Source organism: Lynx rufus, unplaced genomic scaffold (genome assembly GCF_022079265.1).
Source record: "Lynx rufus isolate CCGP_SWC_20201006 ecotype Redwood Valley unplaced genomic scaffold, mLynRuf1.p SCAF_7, whole genome shotgun sequence".
Lineage (NCBI taxonomy): Eukaryota > Metazoa > Chordata > Mammalia > Carnivora > Felidae > Lynx > Lynx rufus.
This window is the reverse complement of record NW_025814889.1, coordinates 4,818,685-4,841,296: the sequence shown is the minus strand read 5'-3', so window position 1 is coordinate 4,841,296 and position 22,612 is coordinate 4,818,685. Positions and strand designations below refer to the sequence as shown.

General features: G+C 52.1%; 1 protein-coding gene across 2 annotated transcripts; it reads left to right on the top strand.

The window, feature by feature from the left end:
* Positions 1–503: 503 nt before the first annotated feature.
* ASB13 (ankyrin repeat and SOCS box containing 13) lies at positions 504–21,386 on the top strand. Of its 2 annotated transcripts, XR_006959822.1 has the most exons (7): positions 504–590; positions 8,353–8,540; positions 9,540–9,690; positions 11,747–11,881; positions 17,822–18,013; positions 19,688–21,119; positions 21,222–21,386. XR_006959822.1 is itself a non-coding variant. In XM_047066469.1 (6 exons), the coding sequence occupies exons 1-6, from the start codon at positions 548–550 to the stop codon at positions 19,813–19,815; spliced, it is 837 nt and encodes a 278-aa protein (XP_046922425.1). In that variant the 5' UTR covers positions 504–547; the 3' UTR covers positions 19,816–21,386. The 2 variants fall into 2 exon arrangements, 1 of the variants encoding a protein (XP_046922425.1); XM_047066469.1 differs by having other exon boundaries at positions 19,688–21,386.
* The last annotated feature ends 1,226 nt before the right edge of the window (positions 21,387–22,612 follow it).

Below are 22,612 nucleotides of genomic sequence, written 5' to 3'. Positions count from 1 at the left end.
TTCCAGCCCAAGCTAATTTCTACAGGTAGGCTCAGCACAGGTCAGACCGGGAGAGAAATCTCGTGACCAGGCCGCAAGGAACTTGGACAAAGTTAAACCTGCCGCATCGCGCAACTGCCTTTTGTAAAAGCAAAGCAAAGCACAAGCGCTCATTCAGTTGTCCGCCTGGACTTATTAGGAAACCGGCTCTTTCCCGCCGCGAGGCTCGTAAAGGCGCGCCTGCTGGGTTCTCCCGAACCTAAGCGATTCAGGTGACAGACACGGAGAGCGTCCGCGCTCCGGCAGCAAGCCCGACTCGGCGTCCCAAGCGCGGAGCGGCCCTGGGGCGCCGCGGAGGCTGCAGCCGAAGCCGGGCCGGAAGCACCAGCGGGGCGCGCTCGGACTCCCGGGCGCCAGGCCGCGGTGGAACTACAACTCCCGTGGTCCCTCGGGAGGACGCCGCGCCCCGTAGGCCCGCCCAGCCAGCGGAGCCCCGCCCAGGTCGCGGGCGCCCGAGCCGCCGGGGTGTGCGGGCGGGCGCGCGGCGGCTAGCGGGCGGGCGTGCGGCATGGAGCCCCGCGCGGCGGACGGCTGCTACCTGGGCGACGTGGGTACGTGCGGGTGCGGGCGGCATGGGTGCTGGGGGCGCGGGGACCGCGGGGCTGTTCCCGGCCGGACAGGTGCGTCGGAGGACGCCGGCAGGGGCGTTTCGGTGGGCCCAGGTTGGAGCGCCGCCGTGTCCTTACGGGGAGCGAGGTCGGTAACCCCAAGCATCTCAGGCGCTCTCTGCGTCCGGCCTCTTGGCCCCGGTCAGCGTTGTGACGCGCCAGTCGCGGGACTTCCCAACCGCAGACCCATCGGCGCACCTTGGGGAAGGCGCAGGGAGGGGTGGGCATGGTCATCCCCAAGTTCAGAGCACCCAGAGTTGCCTCTGCGGGACCGCTCCTAGGGCAGCCCCGCGCGAGCCCCGTGTGGGAGCCGGGACATCTTCCAGGGGCCCTGTGGGAAGGTCGTGTCGCACTGTCATTAGCATCCTACAGGTCTATCCGGCTGTGACCGAAGGCGTGTGCCCCAGAAGGAAGATAATGCCCTTGTGACAGGTCACCCCACGTTTAAAAAAAAAAAAAGCCATCTCGGTTCTTCCTACCATTCAGGCTACGGGAGAATAAAATGGATCCGAGGGCAAAGGGACATTCTGTGGGGAAGGAGACTTCCCTACGAAGTAACTACTACAGCAGATGAAGTGACCCGAGAAAGCACTTAGAAAGCCTGGAAGCAAAAAACCAAAACCAACCAACCAACCAAAACTAAAGTACTTTTACACTGGTAAAAACGGTGCCAATAAAAGCGAGACATCTTAAGGGTAAATTTGGCGTAAGGGGACTTGAAGTCACAGCAAGGCAGATATTTGAATGGATCCTGGAAAATAGCCACTTTGAACATGATCAAAGACATTTAGTAAACATCTGGTTTTACTTGGCATTCCACCGCAGGCAGGTGCAAGACTTTGACCCCTCCAGTGCATCTGTGTTTGGTTCAGTTAAAATAAGCAAAGAATGGCTAACCAGGGCCACGTGGACACGTTTTCATGTTTTTGTTCAGGGAGAATCTTCAATAGCGCAGCCTTCACTTTTCTGAGCATGGTTTAAGGGATCTTTAAGAGAAGAGCTTGCTCAACTAATGGATTTTACAGCTTCTGGGGTTCATGGATATTTTTGACTGTCATTGTTTATTTCCTCTAAAAATAGGTTCCTGACATTTTCGTTCTCAGCTTAACGGATAAGCTGAAGGTATTGCATCCAGAACACCGCTATCCCAGCAGAAGCAATGGCCCACTGTAGGGACGATAACCCATTTTAACTTTCTGATCTGAAATTGTAGATGTGTGGTATATATACTTCAAAGCACGTAGATTTTTCCATTTTTTTTTTAATAGAACGCCTCACAGAGGTAAAGATTATACTTATTAAGGCCGTATTGTAAAGCTCTGCAGAGAATTTAGGGCAAGCCACCTCCTAAGTGAATCCTATATTTATAACTTAGCCAATGTAATACAGGTTGTTACGGACCCAAGGGCAAGCATCCTTTTGCGAAGTGGAAAAAGTGATCCTGTGTTCAGGATCTATACTTAAGAGCTGTATTCGAGAGGCTGGCAGACAATGACAAAAGGGTACCTTAAGGATTTGAGGTTCTAAGCAAGGTGAGCTGTTTTTTTTCCTGTCATCCTTAGCCGTGAACTCTAAACACAGCTCGCTGCCATCTGGGGGGATCGCTACCATCTGGTCAGCTGGAGAGAGAAAGGAGAGACGGTTTCTGGGACCACGATAAGAGCCTGGTGCTGCTTAGGTTATGTGCCAGTGCTGGTCACAAGCCCAGAGGCAGCTGCAATACGCTTATTATTGATAATTTAGAGGTACGGTGGAGTTCACACAGCTAGAAAGAGGCAAGGCTGAGGTTTAAACCCAGGTGGGGCTTTCCTGGGTTGCTGGTTTTATGCTAAAAGGCTCACACCCTTCACATCAAGTACATTCATCTGTAATCGGTTTGTAGGGCTACTTGGACTGCTGGGCTGGGTGGATAAGCCACGTCCTGCTGTGGGTTTCTCAGGGGACATGGAAAGCTTTTACTGCCTACCTCCCGTCTCCACTTGTTACTATATGGCCTTTCCCGCCGTGAGACATGTGTCTGCCTGTGGGGTCCGCGATCAGAAGCACAGCTTGGTCTGCATCCCCGTGCCTGGGAACCTACACAGGCACACCTTGGAAATATTTTGGGTTCAGTTCCAGACCACCACAGTAAGTGGATGTTGCAATGAATCACATGAATTTTGGGGGGTTCCCAGTGCATATAAAAGTTATGTTTACACTGGCCTGTCGAGTATGCGATCATCTGAAAACAAACCTTAACTGTAAAAGTGCTTTAGTGCGAAGAATGCTGTCATCTGATCGTCTTGCTGGTGGAGGGTCCTGCCTCGATGGTGATGGCTGCTGATTTAGCAGGGTGGTGAAAGTTGGGGTGGCTGTGGCAGTTTCTTAAAATAAGATAACAACGAACTTGGCCGCGTTGCTGGACTCTTGCCTTCACAAACTTTTTCTGGAGCATGTGATGCTGTTTGATAGCACTTTATCCCCAGAAGTTCTTTCAAAATTGGAGTCAGTCTTCTCAAACCTTGCTGCTGCCTTGTCAGTGGAGTTTATGTTATATTCTAAATCCTTTGCTGTCATTTCAACAGTCTTTACCAGGAGTAGATTCCATCTCAAGAAACCACTTTCTTTGCTCCTCCGTGAGAAGCAACTTCTTTTCCATTCAAGTTTTGTCAGGAGATTACAGCTATTATTCCACTTTATGGCCCCACTTCTGATTCTGGTCTGCTTTCTCTTTCCATCTCATCTGCAGTGACTCCCTCCACTGAGGTCATGAGCCCCTCAAAGTCATCCATGAGGGCTGGAACCAACGTCTCCCAGCTCCTGTTATCCTGTGAATGTTGATATTTTGGCCTCTTCCCATGAATTATGAAAGTTCTTAATGGCATCTGGAGTGGTGAATCCTTTCCAGAAGGTTTTCAGTTTTCTTTGCCCAGATCCATCAGAGGAATCACTATGGTAGCTATAGCCTTATGGAATGTATTTCTTAAATAGTAAGACTTGAAAGCTGAAATGACTCCTTGATCCATGGGCTGCAGAATGACGTCGTGTTAGCAGGTACGGAACCATGAATCTCGTTCATCTCCATCGGAGCTCTTGGGTGACCAGGCACATTATTAATGAATATTTTGGAAGGAATCTTTTTCCAAGGAGTAAGTCTCAACAGCGGGCCTAAAGTAGTCAGTAAACCATGTTGCAAACATATGTGCTGTCACCTGGGCTTTGTCGTCCCATTTATAGAGCCCAGGTAGCCTAATTCTTAAGGGCCTTGGGATTTTTGAAATGATCAGCAAGCACTGGCTTCAGTTGAAAGTCACCAGCTTCATTAACCCCAGCAAGAGAGTCAGGCTGACTTCTCTCTAGCTATGAAAGTGCTAGATGGAGTCTTCTTCCAATAGAAGGCTGTTTCATCTCCACCGATCATCTGTTTGGCATAGCCACCTTCGTTAATTTTCTTAGCTACATCTTCTGGATAGCCTGCTGCAGCTTTGACATCAGCACTTGCTGCATCGTCCTGTGCCTCCGTGTTTTAGAGCTGTCCTCTTTCCTCAGACCTCACAAACCAACCTCTGCCAGCCTCCAGTTTTTCTTATACAGCTTCCTCACCTTTCAGCCTCCATGGAATTGAGGAGAGGTGGGGCCTCGCCTTAGGTTAGGCTCTGGCTTAAGGGAATGTTGTGGCTGCTTTGATCTTCTGTCCAGACCATCTGAACTTTCTCCAGGTCAGCTGTAAGTCGGTTTCATTTTCTTATCATCCACGTGTTCGCTGGAGTAGCACTTTTAATTTTCTTCAAGAAAATTTTGCATTCACACCTTGGCTGTTGGGGTCAAGAAGCCTAGCTTTCAGCCCGTCTTCGCCTCCGACATGCCTCCCTTACCGAACTTAATCGTTTTTAGCTTTTGATTTAAAGTGAGGAATGTAGGACTCTTCCCTTCACTTGAAGACCCAGAGGCCATCGTAGGGTTATTAATTGGTCGTAATTTCAGTGTGGTGGTCTTAGGGAATAGGGAGGCTGGGGAAAAGAGCTGGTTGGTGGAGAAGTTGGAACACAATGTTTGTCGATTAAGTTCACCATCTTACGTGGGCACGGTTCATGGCATCCTGAAACATCACCATACTAACAAAGATTATTAGTCACAGATCACCATGACAGATGTAGTGAAGTCTGAAATATTGCAAGAATTAGCAAAGCATGGCAGACACAAAGCGAGCCAACGCTGCTGGAAAAATTGCAACACAGGATTGCCACAAGCCTTCGATTCGGAAAAAAACGCAATTATCCGCAAAGTGCAAGAAATGGAAGGTGCACTGGCTTTCCTGAGCTGCATTTCCCTTTTTTGCTATATGATCGAGGGCTTCGCCCTGCCCTCCTCTTCTGAAGGTTGCAACCCCTCGTCCTACCTGTGGGGTTTTGCTTCTTCCAGTGTGACTCTGGAATGATAGCCACTTTTCACTAACCCCCAAGACAGGTGTGCCCATGCCTGGTAGTCACTGCTAAACAAACATACTGGGGGGTCCCCTTCTTGAAGTGGTAAATAGAAAGTTCCACAAGCTTGGCTTTTATATTTTGTGAGAATCAAATCTGAGTTTCAGCTCTCCTTTTGCTCCATCCTCCACCCCCCCGCCACTCACACGATCAAGTCCCCATTTCATGGGGTCACAGGCTCTTTGGCTAGCGGACAAGACAGGTAGGCACGATGGGGGAGGAGGGGTATTATAAATAGACCGCATTTACTGAGCACTTTGTGCCAGTCCCCACACTAGGTGCTTTCACTCACTATAATCTACTGAATTTTCATAACCCACCAATGAATAAACTATTATCATCATCCCCATGTACAGGTGAAGAGACAGTCAAGGGAAGCTACATCCCACAGAAGCTGATAAGTGGCTGAGCCAAGTTTCAGATGTAGCAGAGCTTAGTTCCCGTGCTGTCCCTGTGCTGTCCTTGCCACGGGCTGGTGGGGGCAGGGAGGCAGGCTGACAGGACACAGACGAGATGCTAACCCAGGGTGGGTAGGGGCAGAGGTGGGGCAAGTCCTCCTGGAAGAAATAAGCACTGGATTGCAGCGTGGAGAGGTACAAGCAGAACTCATCCAGGGTGAGTGGGAAAAGGTGGGAGTGAGGTGAGGAGATGGGGGGAGAAAAGGGCCTTCATTCAGAGGGAGAGGTATTGTCTAAAGCAGTGGTTCTCAAAGTGTAGTCCCTAGACCACAGCGTCAACATCAGCATCATGTGGGAACTTATTAGAGACGCAGATTCTCAGGCACCAAGACCTGCTGACTCTGGGGTGGGGCTCAGCAGTCCATTCTTATAGCCCCCAGGTGACACTGTTGGATGCTCAGGTGTGAGGGCCACTGGTTAAAGGGATCAGGAGGTCAGAACACTTTTTGTATAGTCAAAGGGAGTGATGGGGAGGGGTGAGCCAGTGTAGGAGAGAGAATTTTACTCCATTTTGGGATCAGAGCAGTGCCTTGATCAGTTACAGGTTTGTTGAATGTATACATTGAGGTTGGAATGAATGTAAAAATAGTTTTAGTTTGAGATGAATAAAAAATGAGGATAATCTACCAAACTCAGGAGAGTCCCAGTAGCACTTGAAGGACTTTTATAGCCGTAAACATTCATATTAAGAGGAAACAGCTCAAATCAATATCCTTCCACCTTAAGACACCGGAAATAGAAAACTAGAGCTGAAGGAGGTAGAAGGGAAAAAATAATAAAGATTAGACAGGACATCCATGAAAACTGGAGCTGAAGGAAGTAGAAGGGGAAAAACAAAGATTAGACAGGACATCCGTGAAATAGGGAATAGAAAAAACAACACAGAAAGCCAACAAAACCAAAAGTTCTCTGGAAAGAGCAATGAAATCGACAAACCTCAAGGAAAAAGATGCAGATCACGAAGATCAAGGAGGAAAGGGATGACGTTACTCTGGCCTTTCTAGAAACGAGGACCACAGAGGGACAGTGTGAATGGTGGCGTGTCAGTCTGCCAGGGCTGCTGTGACAAAATGCCACTGGGTGGCCTACACAGTGCACGTTCATTTTCTCACAGCTCTGGAGGTTGGAAGTCCAAGATCAGGGGCTCAGCCGGGCTGGTTTTTGCTGAGGCCCCTCCACCCCTTGGCTTACAGATGGCCACTTTCTAACTGTGTCCTCACATGGCCCTTCCTCTGTTCAGCCCATCCCAGGTGTCTGTGTCCTAATCTCCCCTCATGAAGACTCCACTTAGATGGGTTTAGGGCCGGCTCTAATGACCTCACCTTGACTTCATTACTTCTGAAACCGTGCAGACTCCAAGCGCAGTCACATTCAGAGGTATATAGGGTTCAGGCTTTGCTTACGAATTCTGGGGACAAAATTCAGTCCATAACCAATTGTAGGCCAACAGATTAGAGGATGTACGCGAAGTGGAGAAATTCCAATAAAGACACAAACTACCAAAATTGGCAAAAAATAGACACCAAAACTGACTCAAAAAAAAATAGAAACTCTGAATAGACCTGTAGCAAATGAAGATGTGGAATTAGGAATTAAAGCTTATAACAAAGGAAAGCCCAGACCCAGAGATCTTCCCAGATGAACTTGACCCAACATTTAAAGATTCGATACCAGTGCTTTCCAATTTTTGGAAGAGACCATAATTTCCTGACTCATTCTATGGAGCCGGAAAAACCAGATAAAAACATCAATCATAAGACAACTGACTTACGAGTGTAGATATAAGAGTCCTGAGAACACTAGCAAACCAAACATGCTATGGCATCATGACCAAGGGGGTTTATGCCAGAAATACATAGTTGGCTTAACATCTGAGAGTCTGTTAATGTACTAACCACTTCCACAATTAAGGAACGCCGGCAGGAGCACTGCACTAGATGCAGAAAAAGCATTGAACAAAAATCCAACGCCATCTGGTGATTAGAAACAACAACAACAACTAGAAAGGGAGGTGAATGTCCTCCACCTGATAAAGGCCACCTGTGAAAAAGTCACAGCTAAGCTCATCCCTGACGTGAAAGTCGACGAATAAGGCCGGGACGTGCTCTTACCGCTTCTGTTCAGCATTGAGCTGGAAGTCCGAGCCAGGGCAGTGAGGCCGGAAAGAGAAGAGGCATCCCGATTGGAAAGGAGGTGGTGAAACTACTTCTGTTAGCAGGTGACACGATTTTACATGTACAAAGTCCTGAGGAACCTGTTAAAGTGGATTAAAGGTGGTCCCCACTTTCGAGGCACTCCCGGGCAAGGATGGGGTGGAGAGGGCGTCAAGCTGTAAATGAGGGTGTGCGCGCGAGTGTCGTGGAAGAAGGGGGGGACTTCAAACGGGTGCAGGTACGGCAAGTGACAGGAGATTCTAACGGGAAATTCTCCCGGCCCGGCGCTCCAGTCTGCAGAGGGGGGGATCCCAGGCGGAGAGGCAGGTGTGGAAGGGCGGTGGGCACGGAGCAGCTACAGGTGGCACCGGAGAGGGGTCAGTGGCGGGGGGAGGGCTCAAAGAGGTGAGCAGGGCCCAGGTCGCCACCCCCGACAGGCCGTGCCAACGAGTATGGCCTCCGCGCTCCGGCCGTGGGGATGACCCGAGCATTTTGAGGAGCGTTTCGGCCAACTCCGTGATCCTGCATCGGGTGCTGGGTTTCATGAAGCGTCCTTGTGACACTGCCATGGTCTCCTGACCTGGGTACACGTGTCCCCGGGTCTCAGCACCGGGTCTGCCTTCCTTTCCAGGTTTCTGGGTGGAGCGCACCCCTGTGCACGAGGCCGCCCAGCGTGGCGAGACCCTGCAGCTGCAGCAGCTCATTGAGAGCGGGGCCTGTGTCAACCAGGTCACCGTGGACTCCATCACGCCCCTGCACGCGGCCAGCCTGCAGGGCCAGGCGCAGTGTGTTCAGCTGCTGCTGGCCGCCGGGGCCCAGGTGAGGGGCCCTTCGGGACAGACCCCGGGGACGGGAATGGATGGAGCGCGTATGGAGGGAGGGGAAATGCTAAGAGGCTCGGGATTCGAGTTGCAAATGCACAGAAAGTAGAGAAACCACGGGGGAGGGGAAGGAAGCCTCCAGCGTGGGGTGTAGTGGAGGCCAACAGAGGAGCCGGCTCTGGGGCAGCAGTGGTCGCGGCTGGGCTGCCGGGAGGGCACGGGTGGCCAAAGAGCGGGCGGTTCTGGTTTCTCGCGAGGGAGACGCCTGTGAGGGCTGGAGGCCGTGGCCGAAGAGCCACTGCCTGCGTCCAAGAGCAGGGTTCTAAGCGCAAGACCGGGATCTGCTTCCCTGCGCACCTGCTCCTGCTTGCGGGCTGGCTTGAGCCTCCAGCCGTCGCCGCGGGCCGAGTCGCTGGGCGGAGGGCAGCGGCAGCAGCGGGCCAGGAGCCCGGAGCGTGGGCTGCAGCCTCCGGGCCGAACGCACCCAGGAGCTTGGCTGTGAGGGCGCTCCCGCAGGAAGCGGACCGAGCTGTCGCGCGTACCCACGCAGCAGCTGAAGTCTGAGCACAGCCCGCCAGCCTGGGGGTCGGCTTTCCCCTCCGGGTCATTTCCCGGCTAGAGGGGGCACGATAAGCAGCTCCGGGCAGCCCTAAGCCGGAATTAAAACGCCCTTTTTACATCCTGCCTTCGTCACCTTGCAGTCTTGGGGGGGAGGGGGGCCTAGGGGACGGGTAGGAGGTGGCAGGAGTGAGGCCGAGTTGACCCTGTCCCAAGAGAAGAGCCCGGAAAAGGGCCCCTCCCGCACTTGGTGGGCTCAGAGGCGCTGCCAGCCCGTCTCCCTTTGTCCTTGAACGCCCTTGCCCGGGACGGCACCTTGGCACACGCTGCAAAACTGCTAATAAGGGACTTTGCAGAGATGAATGTGTGTCAGGATGAGGAAGCGAGTCATGTGGGCTTTTCCCCTCCACCCTGACGCTCGTTTCTTCCTCCCCACCAGGTGGACGCCCGCAACATCGACGGCAGCACGCCCCTCTGCGATGCCTGTGCCTCCGGCAGCATCGAGTGTGTGAAGCTCTTGCTCTCCTACGGGGCCAAGGTCAACCCCCCCCTGTACACGGCGTCCCCGTTGCACGAGGCCTGCATGAGCGGTGAGTCCGCGCCAGCAAAGCGAGCATTGTAGCTGAAGCCGTCAGCCGGCCGAGGAACTCCCCTCTCCACCCCCCCCCCCCCCCGCCATTCTGTTTCTGGAGCTCGGGTACCCAGCCGTGGAAATCCTCAGCTTTTCCTCCTGCAGACCTGTCCCCGCCAGGAGCAGGGGCCATGGTTTCTAGGGTAGGATTCTACTTCTTAGCTGGGTCTCCAGTGCCTTTCAGATACTAACGCTGGAAATCAGCCTACCCTGTGATGGCTCACTTGGTCTTCACCGTCTTCTGCCCTGTGGACCCCTGTTGTATTTCGAGGAGACCCAGCACGGGCCGAGGACAGGGCGCTCATCCTGGGGGCTCGGGGAACAGGTGGGATTTCAGCCGCCCTGCAAGAAGGAGGTTTCAGAGGAAGAGGAAGGCCACTCCAAGTGAGAGAAAGTGACTTGTCCAGGCTCATTGGACCGGAAGCTCCCAGGAGAGGGGTGACAGAGAAGACGAAATTTAGGGCGAGACCGGCAGGTGGGAAATCTTTAAATGACACACTAAGGAGTTTGGATTCTACTCTTCTGAGCAAAGTTTGCAAGCTTGTGGCCAATATTTTGATTGGCCGGCACAGTGCCGGCCAGTGTTATGTTCGGGTGTGGGTGCGTGTCCTTTCGTGGCTCCACTCAGAGCCATCATTCTCTGCTGAGATGCCACTTGCACTCAAGTCAAGAGCAGTTCCAAGGGCACTTTATGAAACCCAGGACCCTGCGTAGGATCACAGAGTTGGTCCCAACGCTTCTCAAAATCCTTGGGTCATCCTCACTGCTGGACGGGCCTACCAGTCATACTCGTTGGCCTGTCGGGGGTGGCGACCTGGGACCTGGTCTTTGAGCGCTCTTTGAGCCCTCCCCCACCACCGACCCCTCTCCGGTGCCACCTGTAGCTGCTCCGTGCCCACCGCCCTTCCACACCTGCCTCTCCGCCTGGGATCCCCACCTCTGCAGACTGGAGCGCCGGGACGGGAGAATCTCCCGTTAGAGGTTATGTGCTCCACCTGGTCTGTAGAGTCCTCTCAATGCTCTGGGCTGATAAGGGTCTGGAATTTTCTCTGGTCATTACTTTGTCTTTCCTGGTAGAGGGTGATGGGGAGACCGTTACAAATTTCTGTCCCGCTATCAGGCAGATGGGGAGGGGGGCAGAGAGCTTTTCTTATACCTGCCGTATAATTGCGTTAAGCTCAAAACAATCCTTATGCTAAAGAAGCAGATTTTGGGGGTGGCGTAGCTGCTGCTCTTCCATAGAGGAGCGATGGGGCCGGGGTATCCTGACGTGGAGAGAGGAGTTGGAGCCCAGGCAGGGTGGATTCATTTAGAAACCTTTAGGGGAAGGGTCAGCAGGATTTAGTACGGGGGAGAGGGCTACGCAGTGGTCCGGACATCCCCAAGAGAGTGGCCAGCAGAGGGCTGTAGGGAAGAGGCTGGATTTCAGGGCCACAGGTGGAAAACTTGGCCGCTGCTGACGATGAAGCACGAGTAAGTGAGGAGAGAGGATGGAGCCTGGGACAGAATGAACCTCCACCCAAACCCAGTTAAAGATGCCGGGAAAGAGGCAGAAAAACACCTGCCGGTCGGGAAGCTCCGGGAAGCTCCTCCAGGGGGCTCGGACTTGGGCTGCCGGCAGCTTCAGCTTATCACCTCCAGGCCTGGTGCTCCCGACGCCGCTTAGGAGACCCCGGAGGTGGGGAGCACCTTCCTTCCTGCCGAGGAGCCGGGTCTGGCTGCTCAGAGGTGCTGTTCCCGAACCTGCTGCCCTCCCACGAGAGGCTCACCCGTGCCCTCTGTCCCTCGTGCCGCCGGGCCGGGCCGGGGGGAACCGTGCACGCCCGGAAAGCACAGCGTTCTGGCTCCGCGAGGCAACTCGGGGTCGTGACCCGCTTTCGTTGGGGTGCGGCTCTGGTTCCCCGTTCTCCCCCAGCAGCCAGGCGTGGGCTTACCTGTTCAGCTGTGCTCCTCTCAGGCTTATTGCAGACGTGTATGCTCATTAACGGTCCCCATCCTTTTCCGCTTGCTTTAAGGAAGTTCCGAATGCGTGAGGCTTCTTATTGACGTGGGGGCCAATCTGGAAGCACACGACTGCCACTTCGGGACCCCTCTTCACGTCGCCTGTGCCCGGGAGCATCTGGACTGCGTCAAAGTGCTGCTTAACGCAGGTGTGCTGGCGTCTGCTGCCGCTGGCGTGTCGGTATTTATGCGGCGCGGGCGTGGTGGGTTTACACCCGTGGTGCTCGGTGTGGGGTGTTGCATTTATACGCGTGCTCCTCAGTGCAGCTGTGTTGTGTTTACTCGTGCTCTTCAGGGCAGGTGTGCAAGTCCATTGGCTTTTATGGCTGCTCTCCTCAGGGCAGGTGTGTCCTGTTTCTGCTCGGTGCAGGGGTGTTGGTGATCGTATCCGCCCTGCTCGGCACAGGTGTTCTGTTTACCTGCACCGTGCGCTGGCCGAGCGCCGGGCGGTGGACTCAGACCAGGTTGGAAGTTGGCTCTCCCTCTTGCCAGCCGAGACCGTGGGCCTCAGTTTCTGTATCTATACAACTGGAAAAGGAAACCTTATGTTGGAGGGTTGTCAGAAGGATCTGTGATCATGTTTCTGCAGGGCCTGATGCTGAGTGAATGCTAATCGTTATTTTTGGTGGCCTCGGGACGATCCCCAATACCTGCCTAATTCGACCGCCATCTAAATTTTTTTTAATGTTTACTTATTATTGAGTGAGATAGGGTGTGAGTGGGGGAGGGGCAGAGAGAGAGCGGGAGACACAGAATCCGAAGCAGGCTCCAGGCTCCGAGCTGTCAGCACAGGGCTCGAACCCACGGACCGTGAGATCATGACCTGAGCCGAGGTCGGACGCTCAACCGACTAAGCCATCCAGGCGCCCCGGGTGCCTTCTAAATCAGAAAGAGACGGGGATCCGAGGGAGATGGAGCTGGCAGCATGTGGAATCCACATCCTTGTCGGGCGTTCAAAAAAGGACAGGGAGGCTCCCAGGGTGAAAAATAAAAAACAAGATGGAAAACAGCCCAGTCAAGTGGAGGTTGGCTTCGGGACCTGTCTACCACAGGAGTTTGCAAATGTGGCCAAACTGGGTATTGGGAAGGAGTTTTCATTATGAACCCCACTTAAATATTTTGTTGGAAAATTTTAGCTCAGCCATGCTGGGTGCAACTTAGGATAAAAAAACAAAACTGGTCAGGAATAGAAAGCTTACCAGTTCTCTCCAGAGGACGGTCGTTTGAGCTTAGGTTGTATGTACTTTTCTATTTGTGAGTCCTGCTCACTTTAATGTGCACTTTTAAGTCTTTTGAGCAAAAAAGGATTCATTTTGTGTAAGGTTTGCCATTGGGGTCGTTTTTATTTATATATTAAAAAAATTTTGTTTAATGTTTATTTATTTTTGAGAGAGAGGGTGAGCAGGGGAGGGGCAGAGAGAGAGGGAGACACAGAATCTGAAACAGGCTCCAGGCTCCGAGCTGTCAGCACAGAGCCTGACGCGGGGCTGGAACTCATGAACTGTGAGATCATGACCTGAGCCAAAGTTGGCTGCTTAACCGACTGTTTTTTACTTTTTATATAGTAACGTTTTTACTTTTTATATAGTGAAAGAATGTCTAGATGAGAAGCAGCCCTAGATCTTCCGGCCAATTCACTCAGCTTTTCTATCAGCCTAGGGTACCTGCCGGGCATTACTGCCGAACTTTTGAAATAGTTTTCTGATCCATAGCCATCTGCAGAGCGCGTGGTACCTGTGTGCTCAGTACACCTCAGCGCCCGTCCTTTTTTCCTTCCTCTCCTTGTGGCTGTAGGGGGAAGGATAAGACTAGGGGTTTGAACCCCAACATCCTTTCTGCACAAAGTCCTAACTTAATGGAAATGGTTCCTCATGTGTAAGCAATGGAAAACCCACTGTAGGGGCTGCGGGGACCAGAAGGAGGCAGCTTTCGAGGCCAGTTTGGCCTGAGGGTCAGCCACATCATGGAGCCCTCACTTTCCCTGAAATTTGGAGGTCTCCTGTCCAAAGTGTTCACTTGATCCTATGCCCGGGGCCCCGAACAGGGTTAAAATGGCTGCATCAGGGTCGGGCTGAAATCCAAATACTTTTGCTCAGGAGGCTTCTGGAGGCTTCTGGTAGCTTTCTGAGAAGAGTGAAAAACCACTTGTCCAGATGCCTGCCTAACCCTTCCCTCTTGTGTCCAAGAGGAACCTGCGCCCAAATTGAAACCTGGGTCCAAACCGAATCCAGGCCCTTCTTCCAGACTCAGCCGAATTCTGATTGGGTGGGGCCCAGATTATTTGAACCAATTACTGGGGCTGGGGAGAGGGATTAGCCAATCAGGACCCACACCCAAGGCTGGAGCCTGGGTCATCCCACCCCCACCCTAATAGCACCCCGCCACTGCAGGCTGTCAGCGCGGCGGGGCTGGCTGGTCAGAGTGGGAGGGCGGCTGTGGGGTTCACGCCTGTCTCAAGCAGGGGTACCCCGGATGCGACAGTGGTGGCCGCCACCACCAGGCCGTCAGCGCTGGGCTTGACTGCAGCTCTCCTGTGACAGCTCCTCCTCCCTAGATCAAATGGATTCTTTTCAAAGAAAACGTTTTCAGCTACAGGAAACCTCAAGCATACAGAAAAAGTAGGGAGGGCAGCACATGGGTTCCTCTTAAAGTAGCCATTCTTCACGTTGGTGGGGGGAGGGGAGGCCCCTTGGAAAGCCCAGTGGAAGCGGCATCTCTGGAAAGCAGGTGCCCCCCGACCCACGGGGTGGGCACCGGATGGCCCAGCTGCAGGTTGGTTGTGCAGAGGAGGGGGAGGGTGAAGGTGCAGCGTGGGGAAGTAATAGCGACGCTTAACAGCTGCCACAGCATTTAGCTCAGCAGGAAGTGGTCAGAAGGAGTGAGGGGTGTTACAGGGCAGGTACTGAGCTGCTTGGCTTTAATGTCCCTGAACCGGCTCCCTTCCCCTCTTTCCCTCTCCCTGTCTCCTCCAACCCCCTCTCTCCTCCTCCCCCTCCTCTCCCTCCCTCTCCCCCTTTCTCCCCCTCCCATCCCTCTTCTCCCCTCCCCCCCCCTCCTGTCCTCTTCCCCTCTCCCTCCGTCCTCCTCCCCCCTACCCCATCCCTCTTTCTCCCTTTCCCCCTGCCCCCCTCCCTCTCTCTCTTTCTCAGTTCAAGGCACATTATCATCATCAGTTCCCACGAAGCCACCTTCTCCCCCTTCCCTCTTTCCTCTACCCTGCCCCCCAACCCCCATTCTAACGTGTATGTGTATGTGCTTCATCTGTGTTTTTGTAAGACACTCATTACGGGTTGGGGCATGTATTTTTACTCGACCTAAGTGGTGCTGTGTTACAGAGTTTGCCTTTTTGCTGTTTTTTGTCCTGCTCTGTCGTCTCAAGCCCCCCACCCCCATGTACTCTGTTTGCCCAGGGGTGTGGCTCCCCCAGCTGCAGAGCATGCCGGACCCCTCCTAGTCTCCCCGTCCAAGGGAGCCCAGCGCACGGTGTAAAAAGGTCCTGTTGTGTACCTTGGTATGCCACCTGGTGGAAAGAGTCACCTTCCGAGGCGAGGCCTAGAATCGTGAGAAGCCCTAGTAAGCGGGATGGAAGGGAGGTGTGAGTTGTACAGCCACCCCTAGCCATAGTGTTCTCCTTGACCTTGAGAGGAGCTTGACCGCCTGGGCCCCCTTCTCTCTTGCTATAAGTAGAGACAGTCTCTTTCCTCCCCACTTGGCAAGATTATTGTGACAATTAATGACCTGCGAGACAGCTACCTGCACTTCAGATCGTTAGCCTTTACGGTTTATTTTTCGTTCCAAGTTTGCGTCTAGCGTCCAGACCTGCCTTTGCTTTATGACCGCGGAACTATGCGAGTCTGTATTCTACCGGGCAGGTGTTGGAAGAGCGCCCTCAGGTGGTGGAGCGGGTGCACGGTGCGGGGATGTTTTTGAACGGATTGCTCTTTAGTACTATTTTTACCATGCATAGCTGTTGAATTAAATAGCTAGGTAATGTAGTCTTCTAACTGAGGGATTTTTTTTTTTTTTTTCCCGGACCTGACTTGGGAGTTTGGGCTGTGGGCAGTGGAGAGCATTACTTGTATTGTCTCATTGCGGTGCTTGGGGATTGAAACTATTTTAAGTCAGAAATCCGAATTACTCACTATTTTCAGTGGGACAGGAAATCTAATAGCCTTACACCCCTTATTTCCTATTTTGGGCCTCTAAATTTATCATTACATGGAGACAGGCTGGTGATATGATTTCTTTAAACCCCACTTTGCTGATATTTTGTGACTGTGACTTGAATCTATTTTGGGGGGATAGCTTCAGTGATGCTGGACTATTTGCTTGGCTTCTTTAAAATTCTTTTCTTCTGGCCACCTGGGTGGCTCAGTTGGTTAAGCGTCTGACTTTGGCTCAGGCCATGATCTCCATTTGTGAGTTTGAGCCTCACATTGGGCTCTGTGCTGACAGTTGGGAGGCTGGAGCCTGTTTCGGATCCTCTGTCCTACTTTCTCTGTGTTCCTGCTCATGCTGTCCCCAGAATAAATAAATATTTAATAAAATAAAATGCTTTTCTCCTATCCCCCTTTCTCTTATAACCTCCTTATCCATTAGGTGCAGACTTGAAAGAAGTTGGTATTTTCTTAAAAAAAAAAAAAAAATTCCAAGGCTGTAGGAGATCCCCTTGCATAGAATTGGCGGTGGCCGTGCCCTAAGAATGACGCCTTACACAAATCAGTTTTAGCAAAATCTTTACTTTTTAATGCATCTAAAACTACTGTAATTAGCTACTACTTGTTCACCTCTTTCTGGATGTCTACTATTGTCCCCAAAACAGATGGATTCACAAGTGAGACACCTCATCTCTTACCTGAACTGGTGGACAATGTTTGGGGAACATTACCTGTTTTCCCTTTGAGCTTCTCTTTTGTGAAAGGTGTTTATGTTTAAGGACTCTTCATCCATTCATGCAGCACACGTTGTTAGCGCCCCTGCCCTGCGCCCGTCGTGCGCGTGCGGGAACCATCAGAGAGCCTCAGGACCAGTGGGGACGGACTACATAGGGTCTTAGAACTGCTTCTGACTCACAGGGGAGTTTTCTGTTTTATTTTTCTTCTTTTTGCTTCTGTTTCCAATTATATTACTTTCTTACCGCGATCTGTGTTTAGCTCTCTTGCCATAAGAAAAAACATTAATTACCGCATTTGGATCTTGCAAATGATTCTGAGCGGGGCGCCTGGGTGGCTCAGTCAGTTAAGTGTCCAACTCTGGACTTCGGCTCAGTCATGAGCTCACGGTTCGTGGGATGGAGTCCCTGAGTCTGGCTCTACACTGACGGCACGGAGCCTGCTTGGGATTCTCTTACTCTCTCTCTGCCCTCCCCTCCTTGTGCATGCACTCTCACTCAAAATTCTTTTTTAGTGTTTATTCATTTTTGAGAGAGAGAGAGAGCAAGCACGATCGGGAGAGGAGCAGAGAGAGAGAGAGGGAGACCCAGAATCTGAAGCAGGCTCCAGGCTCTGAGCTGTCAGCACAGAGCCCGATGCAGGGCTCGAACCCATGAACCAGGAGATCATGGTCTGAGCCGGAGTCAGATGTTCAATCAACTGAGCCCCCCGGGCACACCTCTCTCTGAAAATAAATAATAAACAAATATTAAGAAAAAGAAGACATGGGGCGCCTGGGTGGCGCAGTCGGTTAAGCGTCCGACTTCAGCCAGGTCACGATCTCGCGGTCCGTGAGTTCGAGCCCCGCGTCGGGCTCTGGGCTGATGGCTCAGAGCCTGGAGCCTGTTTCTGATTCTGTGTCTCCCTCTCACTCTGCCCCTCCCCCGTTCATGCTCTGTCTCTCTCTGTCCCAAAAATAAATAAACGTTGAAAAAAAAAAAAATTAAAAAAAAAAAAAAAAGAAAAAGAAGACAGGTGGAAGGCTCCATGGTCTTGTAGACAAAAAGATTTTGAAAAGGCTGTGGCAGAGCCTGTCTGGATTTTCTCTCCTGCGGGATCGCTTCTGTGCACTGTGCTGAACGAGAAGGTACCTGTCGGGGTTTCTCCTGGCTGCGCGTACCCTCCTCGGTGATACCGTTCCTCGCTTTGGACCCGCAGGGGCCAATGTGAACGCAGCGAAGCTTCACGAGACAGCCCTGCATCACGCAGCCAAGGTGAAGAACGTCGACCTCATTGAGATGCTCGTCGAGTTCGGAGGCAACATCTACGCGCGAGACAACCGGGGCAAGAAGCCGTCTGACTACACGTGGAGTAGCAGCGCACCCGCCAAGCGCCTCGAGTTCTACGAAAGTGAGTAGAACTCACTTTCCTGTTGTTGTTGTTTGAGTGGTGCTTGCTTGTTTGGAATTGCACGAGTCTGCTGTGCAGGAAACTTTGTCCCAGATGGTCTGTCCAGCCCTGTACAAGGCAGTCAGCTGTCCCGATCCCTGTGAGCAGCCCTCGCTCGCCCTTCAGGGGACAAGGGGCAAGTGATCGGGAAAAAGGACAAGACTTCTCTGGGTACAGATTTTTAAATGAGTTCACACCGCCTTACAACCACATGAGGCTTTCAAACACCTCTTGCTTACGGGGCGGGGGGGGGGGGGTGAATGATTTATTCAAATTTTTGTCGGCCCCACCCAACCAAACTCCAAAAGAATTTAGAGGCAAATACCATCCACATCTGTCAGATGTTTCCTGGAAGACAGTTTTCCTGCATCCAAATAATCTGGAGATAAAGGAACATGGGAAAATGAATTTCTCCAGGACTTGTTTTTTCTCTCTCAAAGAACTTATTTCATGAATCTGCAGAAGTTGAGAATATTGTGTTTGGCTTATTTATATTTTTATCAAGCAGATATTTGCATCAAACATGGGGGTTTTTTAAATATTTTAAGTTTATTTATTTTGAGAGAGAGTGAGCGGAGGGGAGGGGCAGAGTGAGGGGGAAAGAGAGAGAATCCCACGTAGGCTCCACTGCTCAGCGTGGAACCCAGTGTGGGGCTTGATCTCATGACCGTGAGATCATGACCTGAGCCGAAATCAAGAGTCGGACACTTAATGGGCTGAGCCATCCAGGCACCCCTCTACTTGGTTGTAAAGAATCGAATTGTTCCAGGGGCACCTGGGTGGCTCAGTCCGTTAAGTGGACTTCAGCTCAGGTCATGATCTCACAGTCCGTGGGCTCGAGCCCCACATCAGGCTCTGTGCTGACAGCTCAGAGCCTGGAGCCTGCTTCTTATTCTGTCCCCCTCTCTCCCTGCCGCTCCCCTGCTTGCACACGCATTCTCTCTCTCTTTCTCTTTCAAAAATAAACATGAAAAAGATTTTTAAAAAATTAAAAAAAAAAGAATCAAATCGTTCTAAAAGGCAGTTGTGAGGCCAGACTCTGCACGTGTTCTGACACCTCAGCTCCAGGGGCCTCCAGGTACTTTCCATCTTTGGCCCTGGTTTGCTGGCCTCCTAGCGGCAGGCTTCGTCTCTGGTCCTGAAGGCCGGACCCTCAGCACTGGGATGTGCATGCGCAGACGGTGTCAGCCGGAGCAGTTTTGTGACGCGTGTCACTTCTCGTCGGGCGCCTTGGCCCTGCCACACACGGTGCTGAGAGCCTGGACCCACCGGAGCTGGCGGCCAGGCCCCTGCCCAGCACTAGCCCTCGCCCTGGCCCTCAATCGTCCGCAAGTTTGAGAAACGAGCCTACTAGCCTTAGATTAGTCCTTGGCTGACGAATCTGTGAGTCAACTTACGACTTTATAGAAAAGAGGAAAAACCTCCCCAGAATCCCGCAAAATGAAACCCCAGCGCACATCACCCGTATCCCATTTCCTGATCTTCCTTCCTAGGTCCCGTCCGTCCGTCCTGGTAGCCATCCAGGGAAAGCATGCAGGGCTGGCCTATTTCCGGTTCCACCTCGGTATTTGCTAAGTTGAAGGATGTTACGCTATTTCCTTAGGCTGACCTCATGTGCTTCCTGTTCCCTTTCAGAAACCCCTCTGTCCCTGGCACAGCTCTGCAGGGTGAGCTTGCGGAAGGCCACTGGCGTCCGAGGACTGGAGAAGATCAGCAAGTTGAACATCCCTCCCCGGCTCATCGATTACCTTTCCTACAACTGAGCTGCAGGCGCGCGAGGCAGGAGCCGGCTGGGGGCCCCCTGGCCTCTCCGAGCCCAGCGCTGGGCCGCTCGGCCCTGCCTCGTCCGCGGCCGTTCCACTGCTGTAGATAGAGCAACGCTCCCGGGGGCCGTGCCGGCTGGCCTGCTTTGTCTTCTCTGCAGACTCCTGGACAGTGTTGCCAAGGCACTGAGAAGGCCCTGCCTGGTCCCGGCCGTCCGGCGCTCTCAGGAAGGGCTCTGCAGGGAGCGCAGGGGAGGGCCGGGCGGGGCCGGGCACCGGGGTGGCCCTGGGCATCCGGAGGGAGGAGCCTGAGCTACGGAGGTCAGGGTCAGGTCCCGACCCTGTGGCCTGGGACAGCTGCTTTGGTGATATCCTGCCGCTCGGATGCTCTTTTCTGGAGCTGCGGTTGGCACTTTCCAGGGCCCACCTGTGCCCAGGTGCACCCGTCACTCAGGGGGCTCTACACGGATCTTGGTCGGGGAAGGGCTCGGGCCGTTTATTCCCCACGACCAGCACAGTGCTTCTTGGGACCTTTTCAGGCCCCAACTCTGAAAAAGCTTATGTGGGGTAAGACACTTACAGAGCGTATATAGGCTGTAGCGCTTGGGTGCTGTCAGTGGGTCTCTACGACAGGTGACGTGTTCCAGGAGTTGTTCCCGGCACGGAGCGCCGTTAGCCGGCTTTAGGGATGAGGTGTCCTCTGTTCCTGCTGTTGCCGACTGAAACCTTCTCCTACCCTGAATTTTGCTCACTCCTTTGAAGCTCTGAAGTCGGCAGAAGAGGTCGCCAGCGCCCAGCGGGTATTCACAACCACCGATTCGTGCATTTTGCAGCCACTTACGGGACATCTGTTACGTTTCAGGAGTTGTCGGAGTGCTTTGAACCGGGTGGGAATCAGGCTCCCTGCCCAGGGCAGTGAAGGAATCTGTTCCTGTAGTGCTAGAAACAGCGAATTCCACCCTGTAGGCAGGAGGTGAACTCATTGATATTCGGATTGCATTTGTCTAAGATTGTCTCCTAATTGAAAAACCAAAACCGGGGAGTTAAACTAGAGGACAGTTGTACAATTAGCTCAGGTGTATCTGGTTTCTGAGGGAACGAGGAAGGCACCCTCCTATGAGTCATGCCGGAAGCCGGAAGCCGGAAGCCGGTGTCCCCAGAAACGCGAATGTCCCCAGGCGCTTCCGGGAAGGCCTGCCCAACAGAAGGAGCCTGGATTGCTGGGCTGCATGACCGACCGGCGGGGTCTCTTCACGGTTCCTCGGTGGGGCCCACATCTGGGGAGAGTTTCACGGCTGCCGCAGGTATTTTCTGTCTGGGCTGTTTGAGCTGAGAATGAGCCATTCCCATTCCGTTAGAGTCTGAGATCTGAGTTGGGGGTAAATCCGTGTTTTTGCATGTGCCAGTAATGACAGCGACAAACAAAGCACCAAAGCACCGGGATCTGCCCGGGAATCTCTGGAACAGAAGCTTGCCCCTAGCAGTGAACGCCGACGACACTTCCTCACGTGGCACACCGAATGCAGGATCAGACCCCACACCCACTGCTCAATAAAAATCGTTTGAGTCCATCCTTATGTTCCCGTGGCCCTTGTGTTGGGAGCAGAAATGCGGGACGGGCTTCGCCCTGTCGAGAGGGGCTGCTGTCGTCTTCTCGTGTTTTAGAAGGTCACGTGATGGGGCCCTGCCGCCCCCCAGATTCATTCCCTTCTGCCTCTCCTTGTCTCCTAGTGCTGATGTACCGCCCTCAGGTGGGGACACGATGCCCCGGGGGATCAGATGACTAAGATTTTAGGGCCTTCTGTCCCTCCCCCACTCCCCCGCCCCCGGCTTTATTGAGATGTAATCGACATGGAACCCACCCGAACCCTTAGTAGGGCTGTGACCGTAGATGAATCTCTGCCCCTCGGAGCCCCGGCCTCCCCAACTACAGTGGAAGGAGGGAGGCTGACTTCGATCCTTAGAAGGACATCAGTGACCAACTCCTCAATCTTACACATTTGAAAGTGGGTCCCCGACACCCTCCTATGTTCTTGTGAAGCTGAAAAATAAGGTGATTAAAAGATGCCTTGAAAAGTATAAAGTGCTCCCCAAACATAAAAGTTACGTGTTTGTGTCGGTACTGTGGTTTTGTTGATGTCTGTAGACTTTACAGCTGTGTAAATGATTCTCTTCTGACCCTGGGATGGTCCTGGCTTATTTCAAGATAGTCCTGACTTAGGATGGTCCGGACTTATTTCATAGATCAGAAAGAGCACTCAGTTTACATCTTACTTTTTATATATAAATATAATATACATATATAAATATATATATAATAAATATTATATATAATATTTATATATTATAATTTATATATTTATATATATAATATAATATAATTATAAATTATATATAATAAATGTTATAATTTATATATTTATATAATTATAAATTATAATTATATATATTATATTATATATATTATATAAATATATATAAAATATATATAAAATATATATATATTTTTTAAGAGTATTTATTTTGAGAGATGCAGAGACAGCACAAGTGGGAGAGGGGCAGAGAAAGTGAGAGAGAATCACAAGTAGGTTCTCGCTGCCAGCACAGAGCCCAACATGGGGCTCAAACTCACGAAGCCATGAGATCATGACCTGAGCCAAAACCAAGAGTCAGACTTAACTGACTGAGGCACCCAGGTGCCCCACTCAGTTTACATTTTAAAACTCAATGTGTCGCTGACAGATTTGGAGAGACATTTGCAGCACAGATAACAAATGACTGGTAATCAAAATATATA